This window comes from Gymnogyps californianus, chromosome 8, assembly GCF_018139145.2.
Source record: "Gymnogyps californianus isolate 813 chromosome 8, ASM1813914v2, whole genome shotgun sequence".
Classification (NCBI taxonomy): Eukaryota; Metazoa; Chordata; class Aves; order Accipitriformes; family Cathartidae; genus Gymnogyps; species Gymnogyps californianus.
Window position 1 is genome coordinate 2,807,238 of NC_059478.1, and position 18,320 is coordinate 2,825,557.

General features: G+C 37.9%; 1 protein-coding gene across 1 annotated transcript; it reads right to left on the reverse strand.

Moving 5' to 3' along the window:
• Nucleotides 1-335: 335 nt before the first annotated feature.
• ODR4 (odr-4 GPCR localization factor homolog) lies at nucleotides 336-17,686 on the reverse strand. Its single transcript, XM_050901091.1, has 14 exons — nucleotides 17,636-17,686; nucleotides 16,758-16,892; nucleotides 16,188-16,319; nucleotides 15,707-15,802; nucleotides 14,456-14,562; nucleotides 13,686-13,722; nucleotides 13,418-13,558; nucleotides 12,689-12,784; nucleotides 12,095-12,160; nucleotides 10,624-10,752; nucleotides 9,852-9,942; nucleotides 8,034-8,219; nucleotides 2,760-2,852; nucleotides 336-1,536 (listed from the first exon to the last, which is right to left on the reverse strand). The coding sequence occupies exons 2-14, from the start codon at nucleotides 16,854-16,856 to the stop codon at nucleotides 1,469-1,471; spliced, it is 1,341 nt and encodes a 446-aa protein (XP_050757048.1). The 5' UTR covers nucleotides 16,857-16,892; nucleotides 17,636-17,686; the 3' UTR covers nucleotides 336-1,468.
• Nucleotides 17,687-18,320: the final 634 nt, after the last annotated feature.

The window sequence follows — 18,320 nt, forward strand, 5'->3', positions numbered from 1 at the left end:
AACCAACCATATTTTGAAGCACGTTACAAAATTAATCTCATTTTCTGGATAGCACTCAACCTCTCCTGGAATCAGCTGCTTCTGCATAATGCCATCTTGCCTATTGAGTCCACCCACTTGCACAGAATAACATGCGCCTATAAAACATGCAGCAGCTGAAAACAGTGCCTCCATTACAACATTCACTTTCCTCTGAGGCCCTACTTGAGCAATACTAAGCACAAAAGATCAACACTGTGTTCCAAAATATAGTTACAATACTAAAAGCAGCTCTTTTTCCAAACGTGTAAAACCAGAATACACAGATGAGGCAATAGTATTTAAGACACTTTTCTCATAGTTGCCTTTTATTAACAGTATCCCAGTACATCCTTGATTATGCTTCAGAACCAAAGTGTTCATATTTTTTCTTAGTGTTCCAGTGCCTTTATACAAAAAAGAAATTTGCAGTGATATTAAAATGCCCTAGAATCTGGAATTCTTTTCTATTGTAGTCCAGATCCAAGTAAACATCACATTTCATATACAAATTATCTTTATTAACCTTACTAGAATTCTTCCCTCCTTCCGCTCTCCTCATGGCAAGTAAACAATAATGTTATCGCCTAACATACCCAGGAGAATATCTCATAATGGAAAGCTATCTGTTTATAGTCTAAAAATCCTGATTAGCAAACAATTTTGACGACTTGCATGTATCTACAAGTTAATCCGCAAGGGCCACCTAGATGTAGCTGTTGCTGAAATAGTTAATATTCCAAGAGAACGATGATTGAATCAGAGCTGGACAGAGAAATCCTCATCAAGAGTCACTGAGTAGAAGGCGGCATATACACATCTCAAAAGTCCTATGCATTTTATTGATTTCTGAATTCTCCAGGTCTTGAACTAAGGTATTTACAGGCTGAATTGGTCTAGTCTTGAAACTACTAGAAACTACTTGTATACCTATTATGCTAGTTAACCAATATTATCTAAAATAATGCATATGGTGAAATGCTGGCTTCATTAAATCTAATTTTTCCCCAATTAACTTTAATAAGATGAGATTTCTCTTAGCAAAGGAACCCTTAAAGCAAGAATTGTCATACCAGGTAACTATGCTAGCTTACTGATAGCCTGAAAAACACCAGTAGTAGCATTTTGCGTTAAAACAGCAAGTAGGAAGAAGTTCTACATTTGTTTAAGGGATCTTTCTAAAAAATAGTACTACCGTTCATTTATACAGAGCAACAGGGTTAGTTTCTTGTAAACTTGATTCACCTTCTACTTGATACTGTAACCCCATGATTCTACTTGACATAGTAAGTGCATGCTGGAACAAGGTAACTGAACCTATCATTACAATTTATATTGCACATCTAACTGGTGATATTTAGGCAACAATTCTTAATTACTAATATATTAAACCCAGATGTTTCCATCTTGTAACTGGCCAATACTTCCATGAAGCTCCGGTTGCTTGAGTTTAATCACTGAAGTAATTGAAAGAGAAGATCGATGCAAAGACTGCGACAGCAGCTGCTATTACCACACCTAAAATAACAAAGGAAATGCATTCAGTGAGTGGCAAGGGCAGCACAGTCATCGACAGCTAGGGTGTGGAGGGCAGGGTCAAGGTGAATGACAAGCAGGAGGAGAAACAATAAGAGCCACCCCAAAAACTATCTACCGCTGCCAAGCCTAAATCTAAAGCTACGATGTCAGATAACTAAATTATATGTCCACATATATATATGTCCACATGACATTTCTAATCAGAGCAGGATCCTTCCAGAAATCCAGCTGACTGCATACTTCTGTAGTACCTTGGCCATGTCCTGGCCCATAAATGAACGCACTGACTCTGCACTACTGCTTAATTCTAGGAATCAGACTAGGAAAAATAACAAAAATTTTAAGCTTTAAGAAACAAAAGCTATTAAGTTTTTTCTTTTCTGTGTGGCACTACATCTACTCTGTAAGTCTCTGTAGCACAACAGTCATTCTCCTATTGATTAACATGCTTGTTACTGATGCAGTTGAGATGACACACAAAAAACCCAAACCACCTGAGTGATGATTCAAGGGAAAACATTTTTACATCCAAAGCAAACACATATTTACTGCTACTACTCTTTAATCTTCCAGTTACCATGTTCTACTTCTAAGAATTAATAGAAAACAGAAGTTACTGTTTTGTTGACTAAAGTATAACTCTATTTTAATATGAAAAGACAGTCAAAACTCACAGCAAAGAGAACACTACTAAGTGCAGACAGATATATGAGAGCTGGACGAAGGAATATCACGGAGGAGTTGTATTTGAAGAAGAGTTCTGTGGCTGGTGTGCCCTGAATTATTGAGGCTGACAATTAGCACCCAAGCCCACATGTATTTGTCAGCTTCGGAAGAAGATTAGTGAGTCACTAGCCGATTTACGGATGCCTACTTGACAAAGCCATTCAACTGTGTATGTTTTTTTAAAGTATGGAATTATAGCAGTGGTGGCTCTCCAAAAAAGAAAGCAAGCTACATGAGCCTTTTCTATTGACTTGTAGGCTGAACTAATGCAAACACTGGTTTTGTTCCAACAGCGGGCTGTGGTTCTTTCTACCCCAGAAACACCATGCACCTACAATACTGAAATGGGGACTCATTTTAGAAAAGTATTGTATTAGTCTCACCAGTTTATTAATAATGCTGTGGAAGCTAACAGTACTGAAAGGGCCCATTATAGTTTCTGGATTGCCAGAGGAAAAGTCAGGGAAGTAACATACCCATATTTTGTTGAAGTTTCAACAGCAATGTTGCTTTTGTCAGTTGTTTCTGTTGTGTGTCATCCATGTTGTCAGTAACTGGACAAATATCAACTGCACGGAAATCAAGTGAAGAAGTAAATACCAGGTGAAAAGCTAACAGTTGTTTTACAGTTGAATTAATCCAGAAGGCCAAGAACTTCATATCAACTTTATAAAGTACATTATGGTAGAAAAAACAGTTCATTGCCGTAGAAACGGTACAGTAGCAACAGCATAGTACTAAAGTATTCTATATGGCTGGAAGAGTAAAAATAAAGAGAAAAACCACACATGGGAAGGAGTTCCTCTTCCAAAACTCATTTTCCACATCCTGCTTCCAGAGTAACATACCCAACCCCCTTTACATAACCCGCGGAGAATTTGACTACTCCAAGAGGGAACCACCAAAATGAACCATTAACCGCCTTCCAAGATCAAAGTTTTCCCTTCAAAGCCATCTGTCCACAGTTCAGGCTACATGCAAAACCCACTGCCACTAAAAGAGTGAGCCCAGCATCATTTCCCTACCCAACAGCCATAAATGCTTTTTTTTCAAGGCACAGAAATTCCTTTTTGAAGATCCCCTAAAAATACACATTCGGAGCAGGCATAGAGGACACATTCCCCTTTGGAACAGTTACTAAATCCTTAGACTGCTCAGCCAGGATGTGAGAGAGCTTGACTCTATTTCCAGACTGATGGGATTCAAACCCATATCTATTTCCTTTCCAAAGATCTCCCTAATCGCTTGGCTACATCCAGCTTGCTAGAGAGGGGGAGCAGAGAAAGAAGGGGATTAGTCTCGAGTCCTCTAGCTGAACTTGTTTGTTTGTCCCACACAGAGCAAGCATGCTTTGGACTATGCAATTCAGTGATAAGGCTACTTATGATGGCAGTGGGCCAAAGGTCTTCAATTTGCATTCCTGTTCCCAGGCTAGTTTGCTAAGGCATCACTTGTCAAAAGTTCTGATTACAATTCAGTAGCTACTATTGCAAACATCTTCTGGACAAGTAAACAGTAAGTGAAAGTGTTTGTGCTATTGCAGCGAGAGCTGGATGTCTTCGGAAAGAACAGAATGGGTATGCTGAGATAAGAAAAAGCGCCTAACAGATTGTTTTTATTCAGCAGATGAAGAAGAAAAACCCACAGCAGTACCAGAGATCAAGTTTTAGCAGTCCATGCAACACTGATCTAAATAAAAACAGATCTCCCATTTCCAGAGTGGGGTTGTCAATCACCTATAAATTACAAATTATATAGTTGAGTAATAAGGCATATCCCTTGTATGATTCATATGAAAATGATTCATGGAAAAGTACTTTCTCTATCGTATCATTAGCTAGGGGGGAAACGTATAATCTAGATGTGTGATCAGAAAGGTTGTTTCCGTCATCTAAGATGAGCCATGTGCATGATTGTCTTCAAAATCTTAAGTCAAACTTGCACAAGATCTGTTGTTACACAAAAGCACTCAAACCAGACATTTAGGACCTGTCTTTAGCCATTTTTATCCCTGAACCCACTGACTTTGTATAGGATCTACTACAGCAGAGCAATTAGTAACTGTCCAATACGAAACTTAACAGGATAGCAAGATACACAGATATACACACACACATAAGCATACATTAAGCATAAACATTGCTTTGAGATCTGTCTGCAAGCTGCACATACATGTAAAATAAAAATAAGGACACAACAGTTCAATGCAAGGGGTGCTTTTTTGAAGAGAAATTATCAAGTATCTCTGAAGTCCACTGGTCCACAATGAGGCCGTAGTTTCATCATTATTTTTTCTGTGCAGAAAACACACCCTCATCTGCCTAAAATACGAGCAGAAATCTTCAACTAGAATAAATGAATTATTAATTGTTGCAAGATAGCTTTTTAAGTAAGTACCTTAACTAGCACAGTAAGAGCACCAAATTCTCTCCAAACTACAATAGAGTTTTCAATTCCCTAAAATAACATATCACTTTTAGAGAAGCTGACCACATTTCTTGGGTCACCTTTGAAGTCTAGATCCAGCAGGTTTCTTTCTGCTTTAGTTTTGATGAGCAAGTAGGATAGTTTGTGCCCTCTAACTTTATGTTCTTGCACCTTCATAAGAACTGTTGCACTTTTCTGAAGGTAACTTTTGAAGCTGCACATCAAGGCAGCAATGCTTGCTTGCTCAGGGGGGGAAAAAAAAAAGAAAGAGGAAAAAAGAAAAAAGAAAAAAGAAAGAAACACCCTTGAGCTATTTAGTTACCAAAGGCATTTATGCCATTAAGTTATGGAAGACTTGCATGTGAAGCAGCTGTAGTATAAATCACAGTTTTCAAAAGCAGATGCTTTCTAGCACCAATTATATGAATCCTTAATTCTTCATTAATTCTTCAATTTGCTAACAAAGATGTTGAAGTGATTACCACTACTGAAGTCTTATTTATGTTTACCCACTCAGGGTATTTAACACAGCACCCGCACCCCCACCCCCTGCACCAAGGAGGAGCAGGGATTTAGTAATACCAATCATAAATGCAGAGCTTTCAATTGCTTATATTAAAGCACTAAATACCTTGAAACTACAGTGTTAGAGCTATTTATGTCTTTCAATTATAAATAGGTCAGTTTTTACTTTCTATTTTGCATGTAACAGTTTTAAAGCATGACCCAGAAGTGACCTCACTGGAGAGTTGTACAAGGAATCAAGAAAATAAAACTGTAGGAGACAGCAGCAGAGGCCCTACTAAGCACATAAAACTGACCTTCCCAAAATACCTTTATTTCATATGTTTTGACTAAAAGCTGCTTAAAAAAATAAATCTTTTGGCTATACTGATTAGATCCTCTTCTTCTCAAGTGTGTATTTTAAAGAGCAACAAAAAAAGAAATTATTTCAAAAGCCTGCTCATGTTCTTGAATTTTAAACAATTCTTTTTATCAGCAAACTTACCCCAGAACTTCACTATGGATAGCATTTCCAGTTAATTCAAGGTTGTGCCTAAGACCACAGGAATCGTGATACAAACAGAAAGGCTGATGTCAAAACTCACTACAAACCAATTTTTACACCATTATTGAATATTGCCTATTATTAATAAAGATAGCGCTAAGCTCTGAGAAACAACAAATGCTACCCAAATTGGAATGATGCACTGAAAAAGCCTTTACACAAGGGAAACCCCAAACTCTCATTATGTCACAAAAACACATTTACAGCAATACCTAAGACACTTCATACCAAAGTACCAATAAAAATCAAATTGCAAAATTAATGCTTTTCTTTACAATGCAGAACAGTTTTCTTACACAGTTAACAAGTCTAATTTCCAAAATGGCCTTCCTGGCATTAATAAAAGTGTATAAATAAATCACAAGTTAATAATGTCATAACAATAATTATCAGAATCGAACACCGTTGTGCTGACAGCGTTATTACTATCATCGCTATTAACAGAACCCATTCTACAGACAAACTTTATGGTGTTCACTGGGACAAGGCCAGTCTCTCAGCTTTTTCTGAAATCCTCTTTGTATGTTTTTTTCCTTTCCTTTGCTATGCGCTTACTTTAATTTACTTTTTTTTTAAAAAAAGAAAATAAATCCCACACACCTAACTCTATAACCAGCAAGCTACAAGAACACACAAACTCATTTTGTGAGCTACCTGGACATCATTTTACACATTTTACACATTAATGGCATCAAATCTTTGTGATGCATTGCTGTTAGTCTAATCATGCTTTCTTCCTACCTCCAGATCATACATCCTTACATAAGCAATAAAGCTAAACTGAATCATCTTCTCTCTCCCTCCCACGCCTATCTCCACTGCTACAACAGTATTAATTTGCTTCCCTAAGTTATACTAATTCCTTAAAGCTCAGTAATAATTAGCTTTAAGATTATTAAAGTTACTCTTATAATGCAAGAGATATTTTTATTGGCTTTCCTGTTTTTCTTGAGGGTCTTCAGCTGTGTACATCTTTTACTTCTCAAGATAATGAGTCAGATTCACTGCTAACAGGTTTAGTTAAAACCTGGGAAAACTTAGAAAGACATAAGAATGCATGGTTAGCTCTGAAATTAAGAAACTCAAAACCACACCAAGTAAACAAGTAGGTGAAGTAGAATATCAGTAATCACAGTTCACCCTACACAGCAAGATCATGGCTACTTTTTCTACTTTTTGTCCCTAAATACCAATATCAAAAAGTGTCCAAAGGTCTTATCTGAGAATTAATGTTATTTTTTTTTTAATTTATATTATAAAATTGTAACCTGCAGCTCATATTCACATTGATGGGGGAAAAAAGGGAAGAAAAGCCATCTCTTCCATAAAATCACAGGAAGTATTATTAGACACATTTCAACTACAGATTTGACTCCTACATTGAAATCAAAGTTGTATGGGAAATAAAAAACCAACAGGAAACGATATAAACGAGAAATATTCAGAAAAAGTCAGTAACTAGATTATAGCAAAATATCTGTATTAAAAAGAATACAACAGTCTCATAATCAGATCATAACCTTGTAAGACATTCAGTAGAAAATGAAAAGCTCTGTCAATTTTCTTTCCATTTCGGGTAAACCACAAAACTTCAGTTTTGGGCACTGCATTTGAGACATAAATTAAAACACTCAGAACAAAGAAAGGTACTTTCTATTTTTGAAAGAGTCAGGTTTTAGCATGTGATCTTCCTGAAAGACACATTAGACTATATATGTATTTTTTAATATTTAGTGAAAAAACAGTAGATTTGACCAAAGCTCTTAACTTCTTATTCTAACTTATTCTAAGTAGTATCAGAACTACTCAGCTCTTAAACCAGCAAAGTTGAACTACTAAAAAGGTAACCAGAATATAAAGCTTTACAGGTTTTTCTTACAGTTTATTTGCCAATATAGGACCACCCTTAATTCATGTGCAGAGTAATGTACGCAAGCCTTGTTCAACCATATATTTATGTATCTACTGTAGTTCACGAGCTGCAACCATGATTGCACAGACAATGCAGTGAAAAAGCAAAATATTTGAGAGGAGAGAGGTCTGTTACAAGTCAGATACAAAAACTTCAAGAACCCTTACCACTCTTCACAAATATATTTAAACTGTAATTAGATTGATATAAACCCTTATAGCTTGATATGAAGTAAGCCAACTTTAAGCATATCCATATCTTGATAAAACTGGCCTATGCCATTAGTCAACATTTTTGTAACCCATGATGCAGTGTATCCTGGTTCTCGGACACTGCATTTACCTGTGTTAATTTCCTCTGCTACATGGATATCTTCAGCTTCCACAGATTGATCCAACATCTCAACAAACCGTTCCTGAATTTCTCCAGTGGCCTCATCACCAAACTTATAATCACTGAGCATCACACTGGATCCAGCAACAGGGACAAAGAGTCTTTGAGGTAAGACATGATATTCCCTCTCAAAATCTAAAAGAAAAAGGGGGAAAAAATAGCATCCAAATAAAAGACTTGCCAGTTATGATAAGATTCCTCATTAATCTCTGACCATAAGATAAAGCTATTGCAAAAGAACTGCTCAAGGTTTCCATGTAAAAATCCTGTTTTCAGGCATGGCTTGTTTAGTTGTTACTGTTTTATGAAAGTTTTGGCTGCTATTCTACTGATTTATGTTCTTACATTAGTCTCTCCAGAAACATCTGAGACACCTCCAAAACAGACCATAAAATGTTAAACAGATCTTTTTTCATGTTTAGAATGACTAGCAAAAGAACTCTGGGAAAGACTGCAGGTAAGAGTGTACACAGAACAGCACATGATTTCAACACCACAAAGGATTGCAAACATTTGGCTGCTTTCGGCCATAAAGCCACAAAGTACGGGTGCCACCTAAAGAGGAAACTGAAAACTGCATGCAACTGAAAACATCCAAGTTTAAATCACGCAGGTTGGATAAAGTTGGCTAACAGCAAAACGAACCACATTATCCTAAAGTAAATGGTAATTCTGAACATGAATCGTTTTTCCTTACACAATCAGCCTGTTTCCATTTCTTTTCTATTTTTTCTAAAATCACTACCAAAGATAGTACCTTTTAAAAGGCTTTCCTTTAGATAAGATCTTCAAATTGATATTTCAATTAACTAATAATATTTGGTTTAAAAAAAACACAGAACAACACAACAACAAGAAGATAACTTGATATCATTGCACTGACTCAGAGATGCTTAAAGAATCACCCAGCATGAGCTAGGAGATCTGGTCTCAGCATATATCCCCTTATGTTTTTAATATAATCACGATAGAAAGCTTTATTTTCATTAGATCAATTTGCATTGTGTTCTGGCCACTGCATGGTGCTCTGTTAAATTCAAGCTAATGCAATCCAGCAATTATTCATGGTGCTGAAATAAGATCTACTTCTTTAAAAGACACAAAGCCTGTAAAATAGTATTTGATGAAGAGAAAGAAGTCCAGGGGGGAGAGACAACACAAATGATATATTTGTATGGTTAGTTAGAAAAAAACAATCAGGACACTTCTTCATATCATAATCACCACATACAATGCCATATTTAATTTAATGAACTATCGAACTTCAGAGCTCATGTCCACTCGCATTTGTAACATAGGTGATATAAGAACATTGAAGGCCATGTCCAGCTCGTTCTTCTAATCCTACCAAGTTTTAGCACACTTCAATATTAATAGGAATACCATACAATGATTTAAAAAAAAAACCAAAACAATAAAAATCTAAAATGTGCGAGTTAACAGTTAGAACTTCAGTGACAGGAGTTTCAACTACAGAATTTTTAGAAATCACAAAATTTCTCATCAGTGAGAAAGAAGCTGAAATTGCATTTTGTGGTCACGAGAACTGAACACAAACCTTGTGTGAAAACTGTGAGGCCAAAGAACATATCCGAACTTGACAAAAATTCTCATGATTTAAGAAAAAGTCAAGGCTGCCAAACAGAAATTATGCTATTTGCTTTTTATTCTGCTCTAACCAAACTGGAACTTCAGTACCCCAGCAGAATTTTCTACAAGAACCAAAATTCACTGCAAATGTAAGCTGTTTTTTCTCTGAATTCCTACTTTTTTTGTGAGGTCCTTCATTTATAATGAGATCTTCAAATAGTATTTCACAGCGATCACTCAATGTGTTTATTATGTCTCTTTTCAAAGCCTGCAAGGACAAAGCAAAAACGTCAGTAGTATAAAAGCCATCTGCAAAGCTTTTGACTAGTAAGAAACAACAAAAGAAGCCCCTCACAGGGTTCGACCCGTGTTAAAAGTATAGTTTTTCCAGAAAATAAAAACTCTAAAGAGAATTTTAAAAAGTCCAATAAAGAGAAGCTAACATCAAAAGAATTAAAATCAAAAAAGAAAACAACAAAACAAAAATGAAAAGCTGAGGAAAATGTTAGTATTGTTAGAATAAAAACTGACAACTTCTAGACATTACTATTAAACGAAAATAATCACAAGGCATTGACTCATTAAGGGGGAAAAAAAAAAAATCACTGAACAAGTAAATCTGTATTTTCCCTCTACACATACAAAAATGTAGTCTGTAACCTTTTCTTAATTTTAAGAAAATTTGTCACAGCCTAATCACTTTGACAATTTGTGCAAAGATTCATCAGAGAACAGCCTTAGCAACAGGAGCCATACCTGCTAAAAGTGAAAAAGGAACTGAATCCATCACACACGCACACAGATGGTTTCTAAAAAAATCCGTATGTTCAAGGTGATGAACATCTTGACACCAGTTTAGACCACATCATTTTGGCAAAGAAAAACCAGTATGACAAATTTAACGTATTTCAGAAAAATGTTTCTGATGAACTAACAACCTTTTCACTACCTGAATAGCTTCTTTAACTTTTGGCTTGTTGTTATGTACGTAGGCTCTGCATTTCACAGCACCTTTGAGATTTATGGACCCACTGCAGACCTGGACTGTAGCTGTTGATCTATGACTTGAACCCTGGGACTGAAAAATAAACATGTTTCAGTTTTATCTTGTTACCTAGGCACTTGCAGCATGAGTAACAAAAAACAGAACTAGGAAATTAATAGCATACCTTAAGATGTTTACATATAACCTGTTTTCCCTCATAATTTATAACTCTGATTTATTTTTTTTTTAGTTTTGTTGGGTCAGACTGAAAATCTCTCTCCTTTTCCATTATGGAAAATGTATTTACTTTTCCAGATGTTCCATTTCTTGCAATTTAAATATTTGTGTCTATAAGACTTCTAAAACTTTTCAGGCAAGTGGCTTGTGGCTAATACTAGTATTGCCATCTAGAAACCTTTTTTTTTTTTTTTTTGAACGATGAAGTTTGTATGTTTACTGTATAGTAAGCATAACCTACGGTATCCTGAAAGTCATCCCATCAGTCAATACTAAATTATAAATGTGGTCACATTTAGAACTGTATCAAACTGTTGCCTAGAAATATTCACCCTAATTACCAAAACAATGGGTGTGCTGCGTGAAGCACTCAAACACAACACCTGGAAACACAGGGATGCATAACTTCCACATGAACTGCACAAACTACCTCTGCCAAAATAAAAAGCTTTCCTTTCTCTGAGGCAATTAACCATTGGAACAACGTAACAACAAAAGCAGCTGAGATACTCACCAAGTTTTTAAAATGGCATTTTATACATCTCTAAAAGCTTTGCTAAACGTAACTTTAGAGAATCCAGGATCCAGCTGACAAAACAGGATGGCCTGTGCTGTGCAAGAAGCCTACAAAACAATGCCTGGACACATTTGGACTTTAGGACCTGGACTGGGGCACCTAATTCAGGGTTCAAGCCAGCATAACCTCTGGTAGCGAGGAAACTCCTGACAGACCCAACAGCTCCAGATTATGATTCAGCTCACAGGATCGGTACCTTAATCCAGAACTAGTGACTGAGCTTCTGACGAAAGCATTCAAGTAAATGTCCATAGCTAGCCATGGCAAGTTGAAGCGTGGGGGTGATTCTGAACTTCAGAATGATGCAAAGTCACCTTGAAATCAACGTATGCAGGTACGTACCGGTATCCTACTATCAAATGAATTAGTTTGCAGGACTCCTTGCAGCTATACTGTGCAATTTTTAGGCAACACGGCTATCACACCACAAGAATTTCTAAGGACAGAGAATATGCAGATCTGTCCACAATCAGTTTCACAGTCAATATCCATGGGGGACAAAAAAGTCTTAGGATTAAGTAAGCTGGATTTCTAGACAATAATTCAGAATGTTATTTTATTTTTTATTCTATTTTAGAAGATAACAGCAAGGTTATACTTTACAAACCACTAAATACTTACCAGCTGTGCCAGAACCTTGACATCAGAAAACTGAGTGCTGGACTGAGTATTTCCTCTTAACTTTTTCTGAGGGGAAAAAAATTCTTTGTGTCATGAAACAGGAAAAAAAATCCCCCTGAATCAAAGTCTCCTCACTATGGTATAAAATGTGCCCTAGTTTATAGCTTTTAAGAGAGAAAAATGGCACACAGAAAACAGCCACGAGAATATAATTACAAAACTAAAAGGAGAGATGAATGCATCAGCCAAACAAGGTGCTTCCACTCTTTGTTAAACATTTAGACATACATAGGTCTTAGAAATCTCATCATCTCCATTCACACCTTACTCATGTTCTTTAATGAGGAGACAGCATATAGAAAAATTTTTAGTCAGACTTCACATATAATTATTGCGTTCACATTGCCAGAGGAAGAAGAGGCAATCTGCAGCAATGAAGATGGGAACACAAGTAGTCCCGCGTACTAGTTACCCGAAACGGGCCAATGAGATCAACAAATATTGTACAAAAGACGTCTCAGTCAATGCTTTATCACACTGGAGGTTCTAACTACACATCTATTAGAGTTCAACTGCTTGTTGTTCGGTACTCACCTGCCCTTCCAGTAGTTCTGTATCATCATCTTTAACGTGTCCATTGATGAGAAAAACACTGTCTTCTATCTGTTTCGACCATCGATTTAACCCATTCTTTAAAAAAAGTGAAAACACAAAAATCTCATAAGAAAGAGGAAAGAGAATTTCACTAAAAGAGTTGGACAGTATCATGCTGAAAATTATAGAAATACATGGTTCAACAGTTACTCCAATAGAGTTTTAAAGTCTCTGAAAAATCTGTCTATATGTTTTTCCGAAGCTAAATCTTAAAACCAACATGTTCAAAATATATCCATTAAGAAACAAACATTTCAAAATATTGAAGTGCTACCCCAGGGATTTGATTTTTGTAGAGGGATGCAGCTTACTGAAAGTCAATTCATATCAAAAGCATGCCACACCCCTGTTCTAATCGGACGTAACCTTTCACTAGGTGAAGCAGAAAAGACTTTAGTTGGAATACCCATGACAATTGCCAAATAATTTTGAGCAAAGGAAACTGTCAACACTAAGCACAGCAGAAGAAAAGCTATGCACATTTTTTAGACTATGAATGCTTCACAGTAACTTCAAATTACATTTAGAAGAGGAATAACTGCCAAACATTCTCCGCTGATTAGTCCTACTCCTCTACTCACACTATTCAAATCTTTCTCTCTCATTTAATTTTCAACAGAAAAAGTAGTGTAGAGACTAACCACAAAACTGGTGCAGCCAGTTAGTTACCTTGGTATTCTTCTCCAAGTCATGGTTCGGTGAAGTAGCAAGAAGCGGAATGTGAATATTAACATTTACTGTGCAGTCCAAAGCTAACCAGGAAGCAGACAGAGCGCTCTGGTATTTCCAATCTGCTGGTTTAGCCGAACTCTGAGAGCAGGAAAAAGCAATAAAACATCTATACAAAACACTGTATAACTCAAATAGAGATTTTTTTTTGAAACATTTCTTGTCATGCATTAAAAGCTGTATATGACACACAGGATGACGGACTTACCTTTGGATCTTGTACATCATAGGTTCGGCAAACTACTCTTTGCTACTTAAAGAAAAAGATCCAGTGAAAAGCAAAAAAACGAGTAAGAACAATTCACAATTAACTTTGTCCTTTACTTAACTTCTTTGTTGAGCTAATTTATGCTCTGAAGAAAGTTCTCACCTTTCATTAGTGTAAAAAAGTGGAAAAACATTTGACTGTAAACTCCAACTACCATAGTGATGCTGTCCCATCTCTTACAAATATATTAAGATCAATAGGTATTCACAGGGAGAACCACCAATGCACCCATTTGCAATTTGTCCTCATCTCTCTCACCTCTCTAAGGAAAAACCTTGCTTTCTCTCCTTCTATTATCTCATTATCAACAGATCCAGCATCCTTCTGCAGCACTAGTACAGATCCCACATGCCCACTACTTCCCCACTTCCATGTAAGTATCATTGGCAACAGCAAGCTCAAGAAGCTAAACAGTATTTTAGATGTTTTCTTCAATTTATGCAAATCAAAACTGATGGGGGGAGGCACAATTTGATGCCACCACACAGACAAACCTAACAGTAAGAAATGATGGAAATTTTGCAAGGATAAGAGGGTCAATAGTCTTAGTCATGGCTAATCAGAAAACTTCATGATTTCAACTTACTGATCTATGCCTATCTGAACTCAGACAACTTCCTGCTCCCAATTTATCATTTATTCAGAAATAACTACAGAAAAGAGGTTGGGGGTAGCAGTCTCAATCAATAAAGCTTGCTCATAAAGGATACTTTTTTGTAGCAGAACACATTTGAAGAGCTGCTCTGTCCGAGACCTCCTCCTCAGCAGGCTTCCAGAGCCTTCTTTTAGTCAAGGACTTTTCCACTGAGAAGATTAGCTGAAGATGAAAAAATTATTATGGATTTTGCCACAAAAATAATGCATTCTAATTTTGGAAAATACTCTTGTACTGAAGTTCTAAGTCCAAGTGATATCATAATTATGCATAAACGGAAATAGAGCTTACATGTCACCAAAATGTCATGTTAAAAGAACATTCAACAAAGATTCATAGGCAACTACTCCAAAGCAAAAGTTGCTTGTGAAATCTTAATTCACCTTCCTTATAAACCGAACCAAGCAACACACCTTCACATATTCAACTTGTATGCTTTTCCCCTTACAAAAATATTACAGCTTTATGCCTATCAGTTGAGGATCAGGGAAGACAGCTGTGCGAAATAGCTACTAATTAAAAAAACCCCAAATTTTAATTCAGCAATCACTGATCACTTGGACACAGCTCACCTTTTTTTGTTGGCTACTCGTTTCAGTAATCACAACTGAGATGCGATTGCATTGCACTGCCAAAACTGAATCTTGGACCTTAGGCTTCAAAACCTACTCATGTTTAAATCACTTATCATGCTTACCTTATGAAAACAATAAAATGAACCTACATCTACAGAACAGAAACTAAATGGGGCACTAGATGCCCCAATACCGTAACAAAAATGCATTTTAAGTCTATCAGACAGTAGCATGTTCTAAGTAGTTTTTAAATATAACCCCACGCACCTAAGTCAAATACCACTAGTTCTATACAAGATATTCCTTTTAAAGGAATCAGAGCTATAGATCTTTCACTGTTGTAAACCTCTCTAATAAGAGCAATTCATTCAGACAAAAAAAGCTAACATGCTACCATTACTAACAATTGTGCCACAAGGATTTAGCTTAATATAAACCTTGAAGATGTTTTCCTTAAGCCAGAATGTCCACTTTCGGTAAATACAGTAAGATTTGCTATTTCAGCAACAAACATCACAAGAAACAGAAAGTTAGCAAATATCACCTGTGGTACAGTCCTATAGGACAGCAATTTCTGAGGTTTCAGTCTCAAAACCACACAGCAAAGCAGAACATCTGTGCTTTTAGGAATAAAGCAACAAAACCACCATATATACTCAAGTCAATGACAGAAAATCACTCAGCTACACACCTAAAGATATTCCTGTCTTTCCACCATGAAGTCTACGTACCTTGCGCAAAGCATTTTGACTATCTTTTGACAGTTCTGGAGTCGCAATAATAAATACCCCAAGAACCAATAAGCCTCCAGGAAGCATTCTAGAAACCTTAAAAATGAAAATGAACGTTTATTAATAGGCATCAGAGATCTAGCAACCATGTAACTTGATATCATAAAAAATTTCTAATGAGACAAGTATGCATCAAGAGCAGAAACGAAATAAGCAAGACTGTTTTTCACTTACAGGTTCCTCTGAACTATAGGAACACATCTTGCACATTTTCTCACTTCAGTCCTATCAAGTCTCTGTTTCATCATAAACTTTGAAAACAATACAGATATTTTGGTTTAAAATATCTGCGCCTCGCATGGCTAGGAAGGTTCTTTTACTGAGAAAAAGGCTTGAGATTACACAAGTGATGAGATAAGATTGACAAAAACTATTTCCTTTCTGTTCCTCCCACCCCCTTCATCAATTCATACTGTGCTACCTGACTGGCGTGTGTAGTTATCCATTCGTCATCAATGGATGCCAGTTTTGAAGGACTGATGTTGTCTTCCTTCTGCTCTTCCTTTGGAGGCGTTCGAACAGCCCGAATTATGTAGTCTCTTTGCAGGGAACACTTTCAAAAACATCAATATAAGCAAGTATACCATGAGGCTGATAACAAGTGTGAGAATATACTGCATAATATAGTAACTGTAAGGGCTGCTTTACACTAGGTATTGTTAAATTCTATACTAATCTGTTACAAAAATAATTCCTTCATGAATTTTTTTTTGCCTTTGCCTTAAAGCCTTGTTTAGTGGTAAGTTTTATCTTTACAATTTTAATTTCTTTTCTGTGTGTCGTATCTTTCACAAAAGGATTTTACAAGACTTGAGTAGTTGGTTGACATTGCAAACCCTTTACAGAAGTCCCTTCTGGTCATATTACCACTCTCCTGCATTATACAAGCTCAATGTGATGTTAATAGACTTATCGCAGACGATTAAGGCCAAGGGGGTTTTCCTCTATTAACATGAATGAATGGAACAGACTTCAGATATTACACACTTACCTGCCCTATTAAGAGGCCAGTGACATAAGGCTTTAATTTTGTGCTGAGGTCTGAAAGATACTGCCCAACAGCTTCCTCAACGAAGTAAGTTCTACCCATTGCTGCAGGTTTAAGACCAAGTATTGTAGTTTCAACCTACAAAACAAATAATGTATAGAGTCAAAGAAAGTATATATACTACACCGGTTACATGAAAATAAGTGTCACACAAAGATCCTGAATAGATTAATACTTTATCTGTCAGCAAAGGTTAGCTAAGTAGCTTTATGATCTCCAAGTTTGTTTTTTTAAGTGAAAAACATAAGTGTCTATACTAGAGGAAGTATGTGACCCTTATTTGAAAGAAAACTATTTCAAATACCTGCCACTGAAATGACATGGCAAGTCATGCAAGTGAATGCTAGGAAAAACATGTCTCCAAGCAACAATTTCTTGCTGCATCATGTTTCATCAGAAGTCAGAATGTAAAGTGTGCATTTGTGCATTCACTCTTTGAGGGACTTGCTAAATTCCACACTTGTACTTAAACATGCCATGCACAATTTTTATTCCAATTCCTAAGGCATTAAAAGTACAGCATCTGTGGACTATCCAAAAGGCCATCTTTACAGCTCCCATCAGTAGCCATATGCATCCAGGACATGGGGACTGCCACAGACACTCTTCCCTTCCATGCAGACCTATTTTGAAAACTGCTTCACGCATTGAGGACTTTCAACAAAAATTAACTATGAAAAAGCTGAAGCCAAAGAGCACATGGTGAGGAAGCAAAGGGCATTCTAAGTCGTCGCAAAGGTGTCTGCCGGAGAAAGCTGCACAGGGACGGCGGAGCTGAAGCTCTGGACAGGGGCGAGGAGGAAGGCTGCCACCCGCCTCACCTCAGCCCACACAGCCGGGCCAAAAGCACCTCTGCACCCGCCGGCACCTGCACTGGAGCGCGGCCCACAGCTCCCCCAGCGCCTCGGGGCGCGGGCCACCCCCAGCGCTCCCCGCACTGGCCTGACGGGCACGACCGCCGCCGGGTCCCCAAAATCGACCGCCGCCGCCTCAGCGCCGCCGCCGCCGCCTCAGCTGAGCACTGAGGTGGCCGATGCCTGCGTCACAGGCAGGCGCCGCTCGCGCCCCGGCGCAGAGGAATGACGCACAACCAACCCAGACCCGAGCGCGGGAAAAGGGCGCGCAGAGGGAAAGCTCGGCGCCCGCGCCGCCATGCTTTGAGTGGCGGAAGCGGTAACGCCTCCTCCTGCATCTCCCGGGCGCGCGGGACGCCTTAGAAGGGCGAGCGGCCTCGTGGCGAGCTCCGGGACGAAGTCTGCGGGGCGCCTGTCTCGATTTTAGCAGCTTTCACGTATCAACCGGCAACTCCAGCCTCACTCAACATGGCGGAAAGAGTCGCCTTACAGGAAACGAAAGTGCGTGCAGGCCGCGCCGCTTTCTGCCCGGAAAACTACACTTCCCGTGATCCCGCGGGGCCCGGCCCGCCCGCCCGCTCGCGCACGCGGCAGCGTGGCGCCTGCGCCGTTGGGCGCGTCGCGGCTGGTGGCGGTTAGGCCGGAAAGCGCA

Excerpts from the sequence above, each read along its gene's own strand:
- ODR4 (XM_050901091.1), bottom strand. The coding sequence starts at position 16,856 with ATGGGTAGAACTTACTTCGTTGAGGAAGCTGTTGGGCAGTATCTTTCA. Across the intron at positions 14,563-15,706 it reads GTCAAAATGCTTTGCGCAAG|CTAATCTTCTCAGTGGAAAA; the intron begins GTACGTAGACTT and ends TTTCATCTTCAG. Across the intron at positions 1,537-2,759 it reads GAAACTTCAACAAAATATGG|GTGTGGTAATAGCAGCTGCT; the intron begins GTATGTTACTTC and ends TTGTTATTTTAG.